Source organism: Bombina bombina, chromosome 7 (assembly GCF_027579735.1).
Source record: "Bombina bombina isolate aBomBom1 chromosome 7, aBomBom1.pri, whole genome shotgun sequence".
Taxonomy (NCBI): Eukaryota; Metazoa; Chordata; class Amphibia; order Anura; family Bombinatoridae; genus Bombina; species Bombina bombina.
This window is the reverse complement of record NC_069505.1, coordinates 591,403,461-591,424,656: the sequence shown is the minus strand read 5'-3', so window position 1 is coordinate 591,424,656 and position 21,196 is coordinate 591,403,461. Positions and strand designations below refer to the sequence as shown.

Genomic DNA, 21,196 nt, shown 5'->3' with positions numbered 1-21,196 from the left:
AACCAGAGATAGATCTCATGGCGTCTCGCCAGAACGCCAAACTTCCTCGCTACGGGTCCAGATCCAGGGATCCGGGAGCGGTTCTGATAGATGCCTTGACAGCACCTTGGAACTTCGGGATGGCTTATGTGTTTCCACCCTTCCCGCTGCTTCCTCGATTGATTGCCAAAATCAAACAGGAGAGAGCATCAGTGATTCTAATAGCGCCTGCATGGCCACGCAGGACTTGGTATGCAGATCTAGTGGACATGTCATCCTGTCCGCCTTGGTCTCTACCTCTAAGACAGGACCTTCTGATACAGGGTCCATTCAAACATCAAAATCTAACTTCTCTGAAGCTGACTGCTTGGAAATTGAACGCTTGATTTTATCAAAACGTGGTTTTTCTGAGTCGGTTATTGATACCCTGATACAGGCTAGGAAGCCTGTTACCAGAAGGATTTACCATAAGATATGGCGTAAATACCTATACTGGTGCGAATCCAAAGGTTACTCCTGGAGTAAGGTTAGGATTCCTAGGATATTGTCCTTTCTACAAGAAGGTTTAGAAAAGGGTTTATCGGCTAGCTCATTAAAGGGACAGATCTCAGCTCTGTCCATCTTGTTACACAGGCGTCTGTCAGAAAATCCAGACGTCCAGGCCTTTTGTCAGGCTTTAGCTAGGATCAAGCCTGTGTTTAAAACTGTTGCTCCGCCATGGAGTTTAAACTTAGTTCTTAACGTTTTACAGGGTGTTCCGTTTGAACCCCTTCATTCCATTGATATAAAATTGTTATCTTGGAAAGTTCTGTTTTTAATGGCTATTTCCTCGGCTCGAAGAGTCTCTGAGTTATCAGCCTTACATTGTGATTCTCCTTATCTGATTTTTCACTCAGACAAGGTAGTTCTGCGTACTAAACCTGGGTTCTTACCTAAGGTAGTCACTAACAGGAATATCAATCAAGAGATTGTTGTTCCATCCTTGTGTCCAAATCCTTCTTCAAAGAAGGAACGTCTTCTACACAATCTGGATGTAGTTCGTGCCCTCAAGTTCTACTTGCAGGCAACTAAGGATTTTCGACAAACGTCTTCCCTGTTTGTCGTGTACTCTGGTCAGAGGAGAGGTCATAAGGCTTCGGCTACCTCTCTCTCCTTCTGGCTTCGTAGCATAATTCGTTTAGCCTATGAGACTGCTGGACAGCAGCCTCCTGAAAGAATTACAGCTCATTCTACTAGAGCTGTGGCTTCCACTTGGGCCTTTAAGAATGAGGCCTCTGTTGAACAGATTTGCAAGGCTGCAACTTGGTCTTCGCTTCATACTTTTTCCAAATTTTACAAATTTGACACTTTTGCTTCTTCGGAGGCTATTTTTGGGAGAAAGGTTCTTCAGGCAGTGGTTCCTTCTGTATAATGAGCCTGCCTATCCCTCCCGTCATCCGTGTACTTTTGCTTTGGTATTGGTATCCCAGAAGTAATGATGACCCGTGGACTGATCACACATAACAGAAGAAAACATAATTTATGCTTACCTGATAAATTCCTTTCTTCTGTTGTGTGATCAGTCCACGGCCCGCCCTGTTTTAAGGCAGGTAAATATCTTTTAAATTATACTCCAGTCACCACTTCACCCTTGGTTTCTCCTTTCTCGTTGATTCTTGGTCGAATGACTGGGAGTGACGTAGAGGGGAGGAGCTATGTGCAGCTCTGCTGGGTGAATCCTCTTGCATTTCCTGTTGGGGAGGAGTTATATCCCAGAAGTAATGATGACCCGTGGACTGATCACACAACAGAAGAAAGGAATTTATCAGGTAAGCATAAATTATGTTTTTTCTTTTAATGATAAATTTTATTTGCAGATAGAGGGTACAGCTATGGGCACAAGGTTTGCACCTAGCTATGCCAATCTTTTCATGGGTGCCTGGGAAAATGATTTCTTTGGCACCGGCAGCTATGGTGAAAACCTTGTGCTCTACAAAAGGTACATAGATGACCTTCTAATAGTATGGAAAGGCACTGAAAATGAACTTAAAAATATGTTTGATGAAATGAATAATAACACCTGGGGTTTAAATTTTACATATAGTTATAGTAGAGATTCAGTGGTGTTTCTTGACTTAGAAATAATGAAAGCAGAAAATAAACTTGAAACCAAGGCCAATTTTAAAAAGGTCGACTGCAGTAATTATATACATGCAAAGAGTTGCCATCTAGATGTATGGAAAAAGAACATCCCGGTAGGACAATTTTTACGCATAAGAAAGAACTGCTCCAGGATGATAGACTTTGAACAGCAATCTGAAATATTATTGGAAAGATTCAAGGTGAGAGGATATAAAAATGACATCACAGACAAAGCCATAGAGAGAGCTAAGAACACAGATAGAGAGTCCCTGCTAATCTATAAAGAGAAACAAAAAGATACTAATGATAAAATCATGGTTCCTTTTATAACAGACTATAGTGCTGATCAAAATATTATTAAAAGAATAATAAAAAAGCACTGGCACCTGATAAGAGAAGATGACCTTTTAGGGGACAAAATTACCGATAACCCTAGATTTGTTTTCAAAAAGGTAGCAAACCTCAAAACACTTTTGGCACCTAGTGAACTAAAAACTAAAAAGAAAACTATACTAAAACAAAAAGACTTAACTGGGAAAAATATTATGGGTTTCTTTCCATGCTACTCATGTAAGGCATGTGGCCATAGCAATAAATTGAGTAATATTATAATTAACAATATAGAGAAACCCATTACTATTAAAGAAACTATAAGATGCACTAATAAAAATATAATCTACGTTCTAAAGTGCTCTTGTAACCTCTTTTATTTTGGGGAAACAAAAAGAATGGTAAGGGATCGGATAAGAGAACATATTGGGAACATAAAAAATGGCAGAGATGATACTCATCTATACAAACATTTCAAATCAGTCCATAAAGGTAAAACGAAGGATCTAAAGTATTGGGGTATACAGAAAGTACATAAACATTGGAGAGGTGGGAATATAGAGAAAAAACTATTTATAAAAGAGGCTGAGTTAATCTATAAATATGATACTCTATACCCAAAAGGTCTAAACTCCGAACTAGACCTCTCACCTTTTCTTTTTGATTAATTAGAAATAAGATCAACTCCATACGGGTAGAGACCATCTACATTTTATTGTTTGATCTCCTAGTCATAACTTACAAATTGCTTCATATGTTATGATTTAAACTCTATGGCCATCTAACTAAGAAAAATTCCCAAAAAACTTTTTCTGTAATTTTTAAATGTCTGTTGTATATATTTTTATTACCATACTATCATTACCAATCTTATGAATAGTACAAATTTTAATAATATCACTAATAAATCTCAGGAGTAAATATAAGAAGTATTATCCTTTTAGAAAATACCTGAATTAGTATAATAGTAAGACATAAGCCGGAATGAAGAAAGGTATTCCTCTCTTAAGCTGAAAAAGAAAAAATATTCCACCTTAACAAGTCAGAACACATACAGAGAAAACACTGATATGAAGCATCTCTGAAATTCCACCTTAAAAAACATCAATCAAGGAACTTCCAATCAGAACTATCTGATACCTTTATAAGGATACACCTGACCAGTCACCTCTATCTTGAAAAAGCTCCCTGGTGAGCGAAACGCGTTGATCTGAGTGGCTGTGTTATTTGCTAAAATATCACTTGAATGAGGACATTTCATTTCTGAAGTTTCTCCAGAGCATTTCATTATAACCCGGGTTATCCACGTATCTAACAACCTCTTATACCTTCTTTTTTCCCTGCGTGCATTAAGCACTAAGTGCAGGGAATCATCTGGCTACAATAGAAGAGGTAACTATCTCTATAACATCTAAAGATTTGAACATCCAGAAAGCCGATAACCAGCATTGAAAGCTGTCAAGTATACTGATGACGTCAGACGCCAAGACACACGCGGCGCACTGATTCGGTTTGGAATTTGGATCCTAACAGACGACATCGTTCTTACACGAGAGGTGAAGTGAGTAAAAAGAACCTTAAAATACTAAGATTAATAAGGTACACTGACTGTATCGTGTTATAAGAAGTCTTACCATTGTTTTATCGCTCAGCTTCGAGCCTGGTCAGCAAAGCCTATTTACAAGGCAACGGCATTTCACAAATACTTGATGCAATATAAAGAGACTGACTTTCCCTGTATAAACAGAGTGGATTACAAACACATTTTTGAGCTAAGCATTTTTGCTTATATCATATCTGCTGTGGAATATCAACCTGCTCAATATTGATTTTAAAATTTTATCTTTGGGGAGACGTCCCCTTATTTTTAGTTTAAATAAAATTTTGATTTTTTGGTGTTACAAAATAAAAATATCTTTTTATATCAAAACAAGGCCTCAAGTATTTTTAGATTATTATTCAAGCATTCACTTTTGGATATATAGTATATATTATTAGCGCATATTTGTTTCTAGCATTATTTTGTGGCACTATAGCAAATACACATTGTATCTGTCTGACACTTTAGTTATAAAGTAACTACACTAATCTACTTCCTAGTATTATAGATTATTTCCCACCAGTGTATTGTAACACTGTTAAATGTCATATATTTTCAGCAATTTCCTTTTAGAATAGAACACAGTTTTGAGTTTTTTATAGTTTCCCATTGTAGGGATCAGAAATATTATATGGTTTTTCACCTAACACTTGGATAGATATCCATTCACTTTATCACATAAGATACTTTTTGCACTTAGATACTTTTTACAATTTTAATATATATACTATAGATAATCATTTTTTTAGGATACCTTTAGCTTCTTTTTAGCGCACTTACTACCACCTCCTAACTTCATTCTATTTGGAAAGATAGAAGGATCTTTCCTCTTTGTAAGTTGTGTGGTATCCTCCCTCTAACCAGCGCTCTGCTTAAACACTTATAATACTAAATACTTTTTTGCCCCACTGTGTGTGTGTATGTATGTATGTATATATATATATATATATATATATATATATATATATATAATATATATATATAAAATTTTTTTTTTTTTTCCCCCAATAGCAGGGCTAAGATTGCAGCAAGTGATTGTTGATATTGTCCGTTAACTTACAAGGGCATTACCTTTAAAGCTTAACAACGTGAAGGAGATCTCAAAATCTATACCCCTAAACAGCGTGATTTTGCTATATCAGAAGGTATAAAATAGAAAATTTGTAGCAGCAAATATAATACAGTGGCAACCAATGAGAATGTTGTAACAAGCAATTTAAACAAAATATTGAAGCTTATCCTAATATTAGAATCCGACTACATACTTACGCAAACAGTGTTATTCAATTGTTAACTGAAACACATTACATAAGCACTGATATGGCTGCTTTGTATGAGCAGCGAGGCTGACAGTGGAATAATGTGGATATCATATTTAATGTAACTACCTGTATTTAGTTAAGACAATCCGATTGGTATTTACCAACTCCCTATATTCAAAGTATTTTGGTATCCATGATACTAGTGAGCCGTAATCTAACACAGGATAATTGTATGGAGCATTACCTCCTTTACATTTTACCTACTCTAGCACCCTGGCCTTTGGAAAATTGTTTGTGAGAGTGTAACTGACTCACTATATATATATATATATATATATATATATATATATATATATATATATATATATATATATATATTTATTCACCTGGTGTGGGGAGAGCTCAAATCTCAAACAAAAATGGAAAGATTCCCCAGTAGTGCAGTAAAACTACACGTGACCACTTAAAACCATGTATAGTATTCACAATATAGAATACACTAACTAGTGCAAATCATCATTCTAAACCTTTGATTGCTGTTCAGCAAACTCACACCATGACAAGCTGGTTCCTGTACTAAACTAGTAAGTAATGCTACACATAGCGCTTAGCGGTTCCACTCTGATCTACTACTTCGTGGCTGGGCTGTTGTTGATCATAGACGCTTCCACTTCACAATAATAGCACAGATGACCAAGGTAAATCTGCTAGGACAGGAATGTCACAAACTGACTTGTGGCATCCTATGACAGTGCCATGTTTACAGTCACTAAGCTTTTCAGTATGACCCACTGTACTACCAGTGTTTGTCTATTGGGGTTTTATTCTGGATGTTATGCACCTGTTAGCAATGGGTGTGGTTGAAGCACCTGAACTCAATAATTATTTGGGGTGTCTACTTACTTTTCGGCATATGTTGTATATTGTATAAGTAATATGGCTACTTTTTATTTAATAAAAATACAAACCTAAACCCCCTCCTATAATGAACTTAAAGGGTCATGATACCCAAACACTTGAAAGTGATGCAGCATAGCTGCAAAAAGCTGACTAGAAAATATCACCTGAACATCTCTATGTAAAAAAGAAAGATATTTTACCTCAAAATGTCCTATGTATTCAAACTCCATTGCAAAGGACTTTAAGCAGTAAATCAGTATGTCTGTCCCGGGACAGCCAAGGGAGTGAGCTTTGTGCACACTCATGTTATTTCCCTATTCAGTTTAAGGAAGTTTACTATGAAATCTCATGAGAGTTAAGTAAAATCTCATGAGATAACAGTAAAAGAGTTCATGACCTCAGCACTGCTGATGCTGATTGGCTGCTGTTCATTTGTTTTTTTTTTTGTTTTTTTACCTGCAGCTGGGCAGTAACTGAAGTATAACTTTTTACACAGAACTTACTCTGTTTAGCTGAGGAGATTGTGAGGTAAAATATCTTCCTTTTTTACATAGAGATGCTCAGGTGATATTTTCCTGTCAGCTTTTTACAGTTATACTGCATCAGTTTCAGGTGATTTAGCATATGAGTATTATGTCCCTTTAAGGGTAAAATTTATAATAAAAGCAGCACTTAAAGGGACATAAAACCCCAAAAAATTATTTCATAATTCTGGTAGAATATACAATTTTATACAACTTTCCAGTTTCTTTTATTCCCTTTTGGTATCATTTGTTGAAGGAGCAGCAATTCACTACTGGTTCTAACTAAACACCTGGGTGAGCCAATGACAATCGGTAAATATATGCCGCCACCAATCAGCAGCTAGAATCTAGATTCTTTGCTGCTCCTGAGCTTACTCTAAAACCTTTCAGCAAAGAATAAAGTCTGTCATCTTTTTGCTCTGTGCACACTGACAGTTTAACCTCTTTGTTTAGTGCTAATAATATCCTGAAAGAAAAGCCTGCAAGCTTGAAATAGCAGAACGTTAGAGCTACAGGAAACCTCAAATAGATTTTTTTTTTAAATTTTTATTAAAGGGCTAATGTAATTGTGCATTTAGATTTTACTTCAAGACATATATGTATTTACTTTTTGTTTTAGATTTTATATTTACTTTATGAAGGAACCCAGGTTGTTAAAAAGAACATGCATTAGATCATCCAGTTTGCTAGTTTACTTAAAGGGCCATTATATAAATATTACATGCTCCAATCTGTTAGAGCATGTCATTTTAAGACTATCAACCCTGCAGTACTGTGTGTTTAACCCTTGCAATGCAGGTAAACACACCGAAGAAATACCATTCGGGACTTGCAGTGCACTGCTGTTGATCCAATCTGAGTTGTCTGACTGTTGAATGGATAAGCGGCAAGTTCTGCGTGGGTCCTGAGTGGTGTTCCAGTATTGCAGGGTTGATAGCCTTGGAACTAGTATAAAAGATAAGTTTACAGCGCTGGACTTAAAATACTTAGACCTCTTTTATAATAACCTCCTCCTGGTTATTCAAAAATATGTTGTTAAATTAAATTTTAAAAGTGGCGCTACAATAGCTTAAAGTATTAAAAAACTATGGGGGGAAATATCAGAGATTAGATAAATATGATATAAAAACTTAAAAGTAAAAAGTAAAAATTCCTTAAACAACCAAGTATGGATTATTGTTTAGGATATTGGACAAATAAACCATGTAGATCATAGGGTAAAAAGGTAAGTATAATTTAATATACTGAGATAATACACAAGAAATACTTCAAAAAATAGCAGCAACAAACTTAAATGTCTATAAATAACTTCTATAGATATGGCTTCTATTAATGATGCATATACAGAAAATGTATAGAATATGTATACATCAAACAATCTTGGTGGATTAGATTCAACAATTCATGTATAAAAGAGAGAGAGAGCCCAGAACTTAAAAAGACAATATAAAATGAATCCTTTCTGATTTAAAAGTTCAATCCAATTGATCAATGTAGATATTTTCCTTTTTTAAAAACAAATAAACGTGTGAATTAATAGGTGTATTTTTTATCTTGTGCTGTGCCTATAGTTAAAGGTGGTAATCTTTTTGCGACATCAGATAGTGATTTCAATCTCTTTAAAGTAATGTTGCGGTGATTTAGTAAAAATAGTAGTGGCCAGCCACTATTGAAACTTTCAAAGTCCCGCTATGAAATGGTGGAGCACAATGTAGTACACACAGATCTTTCTTGTCAGAATAGTATCTTAGGTGGATATAGATGTAGCCTGCCATGCAGGTAATCTCACCTTTCAGTGTCCACGATCTGGAATCTGACAAGCTTCTGATGTCGGTGCTCTGTAGATGATAGTTGGTCCCGGTTCTTTTTCAACTTGCGCAAGTCACCGTTAGAGACCAGTGTTTATTTTCTCTGTGATTTTCCTGCTCTTAGTACTTAAATGTACGCAGGAAGTAGTCAGATTTCTTCGGTAGCTTGCAAACCTCCCGGTTTGGTTAGAGATATTTCTATATGCAGAGATGCAAATCTTGGGTGCAGTTTTCAAAAAACACATAGCTTTCTACGCGTTTCACCCGATTTCAGGGCTTTTTCAAGATCTTTTTACTAAATAACCGCAACATTACTTTAAAGAGAGAGATTGAAATCACTATCTGATGTCGCAAAAAGATTACCACCTTTAACTATAGGCACAGCACAAGATAAAAAATACGCCTATTAATTCACACGTTTATTTGTTTTTAAAAAAGGAAAATATCTACATTGATCAATTGGATTGAACTTTTAAATCAGAAAGGATTCATTTTATATTGTCTTTTTAAGTTCTGGGCTCTCTCTCTCTTTTATACATGAATTGTTGAATCTAATCCACCAAGATTGTTTGATGTATACATATTCTATACATTTTCTGTATATGCATCATTAATAGAAGCCATATCTATAGAAGTTATTTATAGACGTTCAAGTTTGTTGCTGCTATTTTTTAAAGTATTTCTTGTGTATTATCTCACTATATTAAATTATACTTTTTTACCCTATGATCTACATGGTTTATTTGTCCAATATCCTAAACAATAATCCATACTTGGTTGTTTAAGGAATTTTTACTTTTAAGTTTTTATATCATATTTATCTATTCTCTGATATTTTCCCCCCAGGGTTGATAGTCTTAAAATGACATGCTTTAATGTATAAGAGTATGTAATAGTTCAATTAGAATGGCCATGTAAAGGGAAATGTCCTAATGTGTTAACATTTTCTTATTGTGCTATTGTTGTCATATATTTGTGTTAACCCATTTGCAGAGTTTAGAGTCAGGTCCAGAGCAGCAATGCACTGCTGGTAGCTATGTGAGCACATCTGGTGAGTCAATAACGAGGTGTGTGTGTCTGTGTGTATGTAGTGGATTTAAACTAAATACTGCCAGAGATAAAAAGCTATTCCTATCCAGCACTGACCAATCCTTATCTAAATAAATGGAATATGCATCATCAATGGTGTCAAACCTTATAGTAGCATAAAAAGTTGAAAAATACTATGAACCAGTTATATACTACACAAAAAGAAGCATTAAAGGAGTATTTATTTGGAACAACATGAGGAAGTTATACATAACAACCTGAAGGATTCTCTCACAATTCCTACAATAGTGCACTATGAGTATTCCTACCAGCTGGAAAATCATATCAATTTAGAAAATATATATAAATAAAGCTCATAATTTATTGAAAACCAAATTCCTGAAAGGAAATGCCTGTTAATAGTCACAGGATGATTGTAAAAAGTCCCAATCTATAGTGTAGGAGAGAAATCCAAACAGTTCCTTATCACATTTAGACTATGTGAAGATAAGCCACAAGCAGTTAATTTGTATCACTTGATACTGGTGGACAACCTGCAGTATGATTACTATGTTGTAAGTATCAAGCTATCAAGACACTGTGTGAAAAAACATGTTCCGCCGTAGCAGTAAGTATTAACCAGTTCTTGGCAATCAGCAATACCCAGTGTTTAGAAAATCATGTTCCGCCGTAGCGGTAAGTATTAACCAGTTCTTGGCTCAATGACAAAAACTGTGTCTGAAAGTGTGTTCCGCCGTAGCGGTTATACTTGCGGTTATTTTGAGAGTCCCACTATCGCGGTGCCGCACCTCCTGGGTCCCTTCTGTCAGTACTTGTAAGACAGGTAATTCCTGGGGTGCTCCTCTCTATAAAGATACTTCGTAACACTTTTATCTGCGGTTGTACACGGCCTCCAAATCACATCAATCATTAGTTCGTACGCTGTAAATCTTTGTTTCTCAGTGTCCAAACAAACACTCCAGCCAGCTACGCGCGTTTCACCCCTAAGGCTGTGGGGCTTCTTCCGGCTCCAAATTCAAATCAGTTGACAGGTGTGTATGGATTTCCCTTTAAAGAAAAAGTCACGGAGGAAAACTCCTCCCTTTCTTGAAGCCTATTTGAATCTAGTATTATACTTGGGGTAAAATGGTAACTTTATTTAACTAAGACAATATATCTCATTCAATGATACATATTTTGGTGTTAAACATAAAATTACAACTACGGAATTGTAAGAAAATATACCGCAATTATGGAATAAAAATGCTCCTTGTTGATGTGTAGTATAGCTTAATATTAATTTACCAAATTATATTTGCCAAAAAATATTTTTCCTTACATAAGGGTAACAAATACCCTCACAAATTGGATTATACCTGAAGCAGTACATAGCTGCTAATATGACGGTTTTAATTACCAAATATACGAAGTATCCCATTTGGCTTAATAGGATATATGAAGTGTTTTAAACAAATTTTTATAAACAGAGAATATAATTAGATACTCTATATTAGGGGATTTTGACATGGATTAATCCTTGACTTCCATTATTAAGTTTTTGTTGAAAAAAAGGGGAGGTATAGATAGCAAACTTACATTTATTCATTCACCCAAAAAGCATGCCTAATTAATTTCCTCATTCATGCCTAAAGGGACAAGCGCTTTTAAATTAAAGATCCATTTACATTCATTCTGCAATAATATTTTTTCCAGGTCACCACCTCTCTCTCTGAGGTCAATTTTTTGCAGACCTCAATTTTAATTCATGCTTATTGCTATTATGAAAATGGAAAAAAAGTCGTGCTACACTACTGGTATCAATCAGTTTGTTCTTTATATCTCTCTTGTGTTCTTTTATTCTCTCTTTTAGCTCTCTGTACGTTTTTCCAACGTAATCACAGGGGCAGTTACAGTAAACTAAATATACAACTCCTTCACTTACACAGTTTGTGTCCCTGGATGTGCCGCTGTTTACCAAATTTATCAATGAATTTATTTCCAGTGGTCATGTTTGGGCAGACTGGAAATAAATACTTTTATATTGTGACAACCAGTTACCAGACTTATTAATACGAAAATGGCCTTTAAAAAGTTTGTCTTTAAGATTGGGGGCTTTTCTTGCTGTCATTTGGGGTGTACTGCCTATTTGCTTCGCTATAGAATTATCTAAAGTTAAGATATGCCAGTGTTTCAGCAAGATTGCTCTAATTTTAACCCAGGAGTCATTATAAGTACTAATGAATCTCACTGTGTCTCCTTGCAATCTATCCTTTGATTTATATAAAATTTCCTGCCTATCCTGATATCTTACTTTTCTATATGCCTGTTTTAGGCAGTTTTGGGAATATCCCCTTTCTTTGAATCTTTTTTTTTGTAAATCACTTGCCTCCATTTTGAATGTTTCAGTTTGTGTACAATTTCTCCTATGTCTAAGATACTGGCCATGTGGTATATTGAATAATAGGTGTGTTGGATGATGACTGTCAGCACGTAATAATGTATTACCGGCTGTAAGTTTTCTGTGGGTGGAGGTAATAATAGTTTGATTCACATTGCTGATATTTAAATCTAAGAAGCTTATTTCTGTTTTGCTTCTTGTGTATGTAAATTCCAAATTGAAAGTATTTTGGTTCAAAGATTCCATGAATTCAATAATTCTTCTGACCCCTCCCATAGCAATAAGGCATCATCTATGAAGCGTATCCATAGTCCTATATTATCCTTATATTTTTCCATCCCAGATTACTTCTTTTTCCCAGTATCCTAGGTACAGACATGCGTACGTTGGTGCACAACAAGTGCCCATGGCTGTACCTAGTATTTGTACATACATTTTTTGGTTAAATGTAAAATAATTATGTCGCAGCAGAAAGTCCAGGAGTGTTAATACAAAATTTGTATGTTCAGTGTATCTTTTCCCTCTCTGTTCCAAAAAATACCTACAAGTTTTAACTCCTTTAGAGTGTGGAATCGAAGAGAATAACCCTTCTACGTCAATCGTTACTAGCAGTGTATCTTTTCGGACAGTTAGGCCTTCTATTTTTTTTAAGGACATCAAGCGAGTCTTTCACAAAAGATGGCAAATTGTCAAGAAAAGGTCTTAGGTTATAATCTACATATTCAGAGATTTTTTCTGTCAGGGACCCAATCCCCAAAATTATTGGTCTACCTGGGGGCGGTAGTCTCCCCTTATGTAATTTGGGTATAGTATAAAAAGTGGGTATAATTGGAAACTTAACTTTAAGATAGTCAAACTCACGTTTATTAATAAGGCCTTCTTTTAGTGCTTCTGATAAAATATGGTCTAATTCAGAGGAATATTGTTCAGTAGGGTCAATTTTAATAATTTTGTAGTGGGTTTTATCTTGGACTTGAAGAATACACTCTTTTAGGTAGTCTTGTGTTCAGAACTACTACATTTCCGCCTTTATCTGACGGCTTAATGATAATGTCAGGATTTTTTTGTAATGCTTTTAAAGCTGACTGCTGTTTAGATGTTAAATTGTTCTTTGTATGTGTGTTATCTTCCATATCAATAATATCCTTTTCCACAAGTTTGACAACATTTTGTACACATGGTACCATTGATAAGGAGGGCATATAAGTGGATTTATTTTTCATTGTACTAAATCCTATATGAGATAAGGATGATTGTTCTTGTGGGTCTCCCTCTGAAGCCAAATCTTCTAAGCCAGTCAATATTTGGCGGTCATGAATATCTAAAGTTGTATCAGGTATTGTGTTCTCAAAAGTTTTCTTTAAAATTAATTTTCTTGCGAACAAATTTAAATCCTTTATTACTGTAAATTTATCACATTTATTTGTTGGAGCAAAAGATAGCCCCTTACCTAATACCTCTATTTGATAATCAGTAAGCTTGGCTTCAGAGAGGTTCACCACTTTTTTGATTTTATTAAGCTTTCTGCTTCTCTTTTAATTGATTTCTCAATGGATATTTTCTGCCTTCTTGTGAAGTTTGCTTTGTATTTCCTCCCTCCTCTCTTGGTCCTTTTGTTTCCTGTTGTCTCTGACTTAAAAAATCCCTTCTTCTACCTCGTCTTGATCTCAAAATAACCGCAAGTATAACCGCTACGGCGGAACACACTTTCAGACACAGTGTTTGTCATTGGGCCAAGAACTGGTTAATACTTAACGCTACGGTTGAACATGATTTTCTAAATACTGGGTATTGCTGATTGCCAAGAACTGGTTAATACTTACCGCTACGGCCATACTGCAGGTTGTCCACCAGTATCAAGTGATACAAATTAACTGCCTATCTTCACATAGTCTAAATATGATAAGGAACTGTTTGGATTTCTCTCCTACACTATAGATTGGGACTTTTTACAATCATCCTGTGACTATTAACAGGCATTTCCTTTCAGGAATTTGGTTTTCAATAAGTTATGAGCTTTATTTATATATATTTTCATCAGTTATAGATTAAGTAAAACTCATACAATTTACAGCTACATGAATCAGTAGTAATTAAAATACAAGATCTGAATCCTATAGTTCTGTTAAAAGGATATACCCACATCTGGCCTTGCAAACGGGATCTATTATATTTTTTCTGTTTCTTTTTTTAATAAAAAAAAAAACCCAGATAAACATGAAGCAAAGCCACAATCATTTATCATTGAACCTCAATTTCGCCCCAACTATCTAAATGAGCCTCTCTCGGACTCTATGCAAGTAAAGGTATCATGGGGTTTATATGTAAATAAGACATAAAAAGGAACGAACTGACAAAGAACAAAGACAAAAAGATGAAGATGAAAAAAAAACAAATTAAGGAGATATTAGTGGAAACCAAGTATTGCAAGACAAGTAGATTAAGGTCCCAAACCGAGCCAATAGTTGAGCTTAAAAAAAAATAAAAAAAATTTGAGCATAACATCTCGCATCTCTGCTGACCTTATCTCGGGGGAGTGCCCTCTTTTCCTCTATTTTAATTAATTATGTGTGTATTCAAGTAAGAAAGGGGGGTATATCATATCTCAAAGTCAGTCTGTAAAGGTATTTGTGGTAAACTATTGTCGGTTAGTTGTCTACATTAGTACCTTTTATTCGTGAGCAACGTTAATTCGCTATCCCCTGCTCCGCGGCCCCGGCTGTGAGCCACAAAGAGGACCACAAACAGCAACAGGCCATTTCTGCATATTACTCGTTACCACAACAGAATGATTATCCCCAAAGAAACTGACATTGGTGATACATTAATTGGATGATATAAGGGGCAAACATATGTGCTAAATAAACTATATATCTTGAAACACAATAGAGCCGGTTCTGCATATTTCTCGCTACCACAACAGATTGATTATCCCCCCCAAAAAAAACCTGACATGGGTAGTAATACATTAACCGAATAACATAAGGGGCAAACATATGAGCTGAATAAACTTTATATCTTGAAACACAGCAGAACCGGCTAACACAACAACTTTACATAGTTTCTGCTTTTTGCATCCCAAGGATTTAGTGGCCTCAGAGGTGAGTAAAGTCAATATCGCCCTCCGGTGACAGCCTGATCGTACTGTCCTGCTTCTGAGATGACCAGTATTGCTCTTTGTGGAAGTCTGCCACACCGGGTCTCCCGGGGCCAGGATTGCATTAGGTTATCATCACGCTTGAGCTGTGTGGAGCTGTACAGTCCATCCGGATCCCCAAGCTCTCCTCTGCAGTCCTTCCGATCTTCAGCCACCCGAGTACCATACAGCATAAGACTTCCTAGTACAACAATCTTAGGTACCCGGGGAGCCCACCTTTTATGCCCTACCGGTGCCAAAGCTTGAGCCAGAGAAGAGGCTTGATAAGGTCTCCTGGAGCATTTCAGCCGGAGTGGCACTGTGGTGACAGCGCGATGCGCCTCTGCTTGTGGTAACCCTTCCACTTGTCGGCATCGATGTCAGGTACATCAATGTGGTCTACCACCAATCCCGCAGTGAGAAATGATTCCTCTGGCCTGTTACTTGTAGGTTTAATCAGAGTAGGCTTCTGCAGCGAGTGCAATTCTTCTGCTGTGTACTTGATCTTTATGACGCCATTTTGAGCGGTAAGTTTCTGGTCCTCCTTAGGAACTGTTAGTAACATGTCAGCGGCACATAGCTTATTCATTAGAGCGTCGAATGGGGCTTTCTCTGTTAGTTTCTCCATGAGCCTCTCAAAATTTGCAAAGTGTAGGTCATGCATTATCAGTCTCTCGGTATCATATATATAGTCGCCATCTTTCAGGGCTGTTTGTGTATACTTGCCCCGTAGAGCAAAAATCTCTTGGCAATTTGCTGAGTGCGAGATTAGGATGAAAGTGCCACTACTGACTTGATATTGTGTTCGGCTAAGGTCCTGTCTGTGATAGAATGTCAAGAGTTCAGTAAGCCGGTCTCCCTGGCAGTACTAATGACCCAGCTCTTCCCGGGGGGGAGGTGAATGCTTAGTGCTAGGCTGCCGCCTTAGGCCTTATTCTCCAATCTGTAGCCCCAGCGTCATGCAGACAGCAAGAAGGATAAATGTTTGGTCACAAGTGACCATACTGTACAGTCTGTAAATTATAAGCTTATAACTTGCTGTTATGCAACAATAATCTGCAGATTATTGAAGTCTCTGCTCAGAGCTCCCAGAGTGTGCGTCCTGTTCAGAACGCTGCTTGGACACGCCCCCCAGGAATAGCTTTTTATCTCTGGCAGTATTTAGTTTAAATTCACTACTTTCCCCTTGCACCAGTGGCCTGAGAAGTACTAATAATTCAGACCACTGTAACCACCCCTTTTATTGGTAATACTGATAGTGCTGACAACATCCCCTTTTCTTATATATACACGCGCGCACACACATACATATACATATATATATACACACACATGCAGCCACCAATCAGCAAGTGCTGAACCAAAAATGGTCCGGCTCCTAAGCTTACATTCTTGCATTTCAAATAAAGATATAAAAAGAACGAAGAAGCATTGATAATAGGAGTAAATTAGAAAGTTGCTTAAAATCACATGCTCTTTCTGAATTATGAAAGGAAAAAAATGGGTTTCATATCCCTTTTAATGCATTTTTAACTGTTATTGTAGGACAGTAGTGGCAAATCTTGGCACACTTGCTTAATGGCCGCATGACTTGCAGTATAGCCTTTGGTCTGGCTCTATATTGCCTACCACTAGCAAGAGGTTTTTATTTTAAAACAATGTTATTGTCTAATAGAACATACACAACGTTTTTTGTTATCCAGCTCTATGCAGTCTTCATATGTTGCCATCTTATCATGTAATGTGAATATGAGCTGGGTACTTTTTATTTTCTAGGATATATGAACATGTCCAGGCTGGTGCCTCTAGGGCAGTACGGAGTAACATTGCTGCTTCTGCTGGCAGGAGTAGGCTTTTTGAGAGGTGAGTAAATCTGACCTATAACAACCTCCACAACTTTTCACCTGACAATAGGAAATTGTGACTATTAACTTTTTTTTTATATATAGGAGTGGGGAGATGGACCAACCTTCAGTATATTCAATTTATTAACCTTTTAGAAAGAACAAAATTTGAGAACAATGAAGAGAATAAGGTAAGTAAAGATGCAGTTTGTCATATTGTGCAATGTAAAACATTGGGTATAACTTTGCTACGTGTGTATACATTTTATATACCCAAACTGAATGTATTTTATTGTCTATTAGTGATAGTAAATGTCACTTTAATTGTTAGTTGTAATAACAAAACTAGCAAATGATGATGTGTAGGACCTGGGTTATAGTATTCTTTTGTAGTATAGTAACAATGACAAAGATTCTGATTTATTGTTTCATGCAGATGTACGTTTCTCAGACATTCTCTTCTCTCTCTCCCCACCCCCCCTCCCCAACAGAAGTTACTCTCCAATTACAACTTTGATTTTCGTAGTTGGCCAGTGGATTTCATTTGGGCAGAAACCAGCAGGTATTATTTAGATCTGTTATGTTAGTAGTATAATTCAGTTGTTAGAGTAGAGGACTTTGCACCTACAGAGGTTACACAGTCAAATAGGAGGGCTAGCACACAGACATAGCTAAGAGGGCACATTTGCATATATATAATAAAACTGATTCTGCCACAGTTAAATAGAACACTTGGAATGGCTGAAGTTGATACTAAGTTTGTTAGAGAGCTTGGCTCTGCTTAGAACACTATCAATAATCTATCATTAAGGGAACAGTCAAGTCCAAAAAAACTTTCATGATTCAAATAGGGCATGTAATTTTAAACAACTTTCCTATTTATTTTTATCACCAAATTTTGTTTTGTTCTCTTGGTATTCTTAGTTGAAAGCTAAACCTAGGAGGTTCATATGCTAATTTCTTTGACCTTGAAGGCTGCCTCTGCATTGAGCTCATGCACGTGAATTTACAGAGGAGTGAGCACCGATTGGCTAAAATGCAAGTCTGTCAAATGAACTGAAATAAGGGGGCAGTCTGCAGAGGCTTAGATACACTGTAATTATAGAGGTAAAATGTTTATTATTATAACAGTGTTAGTTATGCAAAACTAAGGAATGGGTAATTAAGGGATCATTTATCTTTTAAAACAACAAAAATTGTGGTGTTGACTGTCCCTTTAAAAGAACTTGTAAATATGTGTATGAAGAGTTTTAACACAGAGGCATGTAGAGAGTTTGAGTTTGTTAGGGCTGGCAAAGTAATATGTACACTCCCTAGCTTTGCTGTGGTGTGTACAAACTCTGACTTTGCTAGGGCCGCTTCCAAGGAATATAGTCTAGAATGTAAGTCATATAGAGAGCACAGCTCCGTTAGTGATTGTACTTCTAGAGCATGTTAAAAACCTGGTATTACTAGGACTTGCACAGTGCCTATAGAGACTTATATTTAGATTTTTCTGGCACAGACACTTTTTGTGGACCTGTATAGAGATGACATGGCCACAACTGGCACAGAAATGTTTAAGTAGTCTTTTTTTGCAAAGTTTTGTTGCAAATGGTTGTAAAGAGATTTGAGTTTTTAGAGCTGGCATAGAAGCCTTCTCAGGGACTTGATCAAATACATCTTTATAATTTAATTCTGTTCCATTACTTTTACAGTAAGGGTCATCAGATAATATCACCTAGAGGGGGAGTACCATTGCTAAAACCTGAACCCCGCCCACGAGGAACTGCAGACAACTTATTACAGAGAGTCCAGAAACTTCCATGCCAAATCATTAGGTAATGGGGGGCTTAAGTCTTTTCTCATGTATTCATAAACCTGATAACTAAACCTGTGCTATGTGTTATCTTTATTTCATTCAGCAAATTATTTTCTATGCAACTAAAATTGTCACAATAATAAAATTATAGTATACAAAAATGTTTTGTTGGTGGAATATATATATATCTATATCACACACACATATACGGTGTATATATACATACACATCACTTTTGTTTTAACCAAATGCAAGAAAAAGCAGTGTCAATGAAGGATATTTTAGCCTCTATCATTTTCTATAGCACAAGTTTTTTAAAGCCTTATAATTTTCTCTTTTAGTTATGTAGTTGCTCACTCCTTTGGCAGACGGATGTTGTATCCTGGTTCAGTATACCTCCTGCAGAAAGCACTCATGCCCATGTTGCTGCAGGGGCAAGCTCGGCTAGTGGAAGAGGTAAGACCAACTCTGCCCCCTTTTCTTCATTCACAGATCCTACAAAAATATGCTCTTTCTCTTTCTTTCCCCTTGCAATGGCCCCTTAGTTCCTAGTTACATGTGCATTTCTTTTATACCATTCACGTTTTTTCACTCCTCTCACTTGTATTCCTCTTTTGCAGTATAATGGGAAGCGTGCCAAGCTGCTGGCATGTGATGGTAATGAGATAGACACCATGTTTTTTGATCGCAGGAACACAGAAAATAGACATGGGAAAAAGCTGGTGAGAATATTTTATAATACGGTGTTCCTCCATTTCAGTTCTCCTTTCTTTTCTCTCCCTTTCCTCTTTCTTTCGTTTTTTCAGAAAGTATGATTATTATTTTTTTTGTACATTTGTGATTCATACCCTCTAGGCTATCTATACTTTCTGTTCTGCAACAGCAGGGACATTCATTAAAGGGACAGTAAAGTTATAATTAGACTCACGATTTTGGCAGAACATACAATTTTAAACAACTTTCCAATTTTCTTCTATTATTTAATTTGCTTCCTTCAATTGTTATCCTTTGCTGAAAGGTTTATCTAGGTAAGCCCAGGAGCAGCAAAGAACCTAGGTTCTAGCTGCTGATTGGTAGATGCATATATATGCTGCTTGTCCTTTTCTCGCCAATTTGTTCTGTTAGAAACCATTAGTGCGTTTCTGTTTCTTCAACAAATGATACCAAGAGAATGAAACACATTTAATAATAGAAGTAAACTGGAAAGTTATTTATAATTGTATGTTCTACCTAAATCATGAAATAATTTTTTTGGGTTTCATGTCCCTTTAATGTAATTCAAGTATTTTAATTGATGAGAAACAGACATCCCCTGGCATCACTAGGCAGATACCTACTTCACCTAATACACCATTCCAGAGAGATTAATTTATTTTGTAACTTGTCATTTATTTCAGTCTAGTTGGGTTTTTCTGTAGGATTATATTAATTCTCTACCCGTTTCTAGCAATTTCTGTACCATAACTCCTCTTACCGTTTCTTCCTTTCAAGGTTGTCTGCTGTGAGGGAAATGCTGGTTTCTATGAAATTGGTTGTATATCTACCCCCCTGGAAGGTAAGAAACCTACATTTTTCTTTAATTATGGTTGCATGTTAGACAAAGTATTTGGGTTAAAAGTTATTGAATGCTAAGCAAATGAATAAAGGTCTTTTTTTTCTGGAAACTGTTTTTGCACCATTTCATAATTTTAATTTTATACTGGCACTAGTTTCCATTGCAATCTATGAGGTAGGTTTATGTACAAATGTCCCTATAGATTTTGGAATATATTATGCCCCTATGTTTAACCCTCACAAATGGGCTAAGCCTTTTGTAAAGTCACACTTTAGTACCCTCTACTGTGCCTGATGAAATCGTTATCATTATACATTCTGTTTTGTCATTTGCCTGGTTTAATTTTTTAGTCATGTCTTTTGGCGGTACTTCTAAAGGTACTTTGTAGTTGTGAGACAAAAAATTCCATCATACTCCCTGCTCCACCACTTTTGGCATTAAAAAAATGATTTTGTTTGATTCTGTTTCATTTTATGCACTTTACTTTTTAAATTTAGATTTAAAAAAATATTTTTCTTTCATAAGGTTGTGAGAGTCCACGAGCCACTACTCCTTGGATTCAACTCCTGGCCACTAGGAGGAAGCAAAAATACCCAACAGTCCAATAACTTTTAATCCCTCCCACCTCTCTGGTATATCAGTCTTATATTTGCCTCCACAGAAAAAAGTGTAAAATTTATGTGTTTTAGATTCTTTGTTAAAAGGAGCTCTCAGACCGACTTGAGGTCAGTGCACTTATTACTATTCTATCAATTTTATTTTATTATTACTTATTAATTTAATTTTTGCAAATATTTCTAATTATTGTTTTCTGTCTCCTAACTCACTTGACTTTCACGTTTAAGTCCCGGGGTACAGTTTATTTACAGTACTTGTATTGTGCCCTTATTTGTATTTTATTTGGTGGTT

The 21,196-nt window shown here is 36.1% G+C and overlaps 1 protein-coding gene across 1 annotated transcript in view; it reads left to right on the top strand.

The window, feature by feature from the left end:
* Nucleotides 1-21,196, top strand: part of ABHD16A (abhydrolase domain containing 16A, phospholipase) — a 124,632-nt gene that overhangs the window by 34,418 nt on the left and 69,018 nt on the right. The window contains exons 4-10 of the mRNA XM_053722087.1: nucleotides 16,864-16,950; nucleotides 17,037-17,122; nucleotides 17,423-17,493; nucleotides 18,629-18,751; nucleotides 19,074-19,188; nucleotides 19,353-19,454; nucleotides 20,224-20,287. Of these exons, the coding sequence (XP_053578062.1) occupies nucleotides 16,864-16,950; nucleotides 17,037-17,122; nucleotides 17,423-17,493; nucleotides 18,629-18,751; nucleotides 19,074-19,188; nucleotides 19,353-19,454; nucleotides 20,224-20,287 (648 nt within the window). The remainder of the gene's footprint in view (nucleotides 1-16,863; nucleotides 16,951-17,036; nucleotides 17,123-17,422; nucleotides 17,494-18,628; nucleotides 18,752-19,073; nucleotides 19,189-19,352; nucleotides 19,455-20,223; nucleotides 20,288-21,196) is intronic.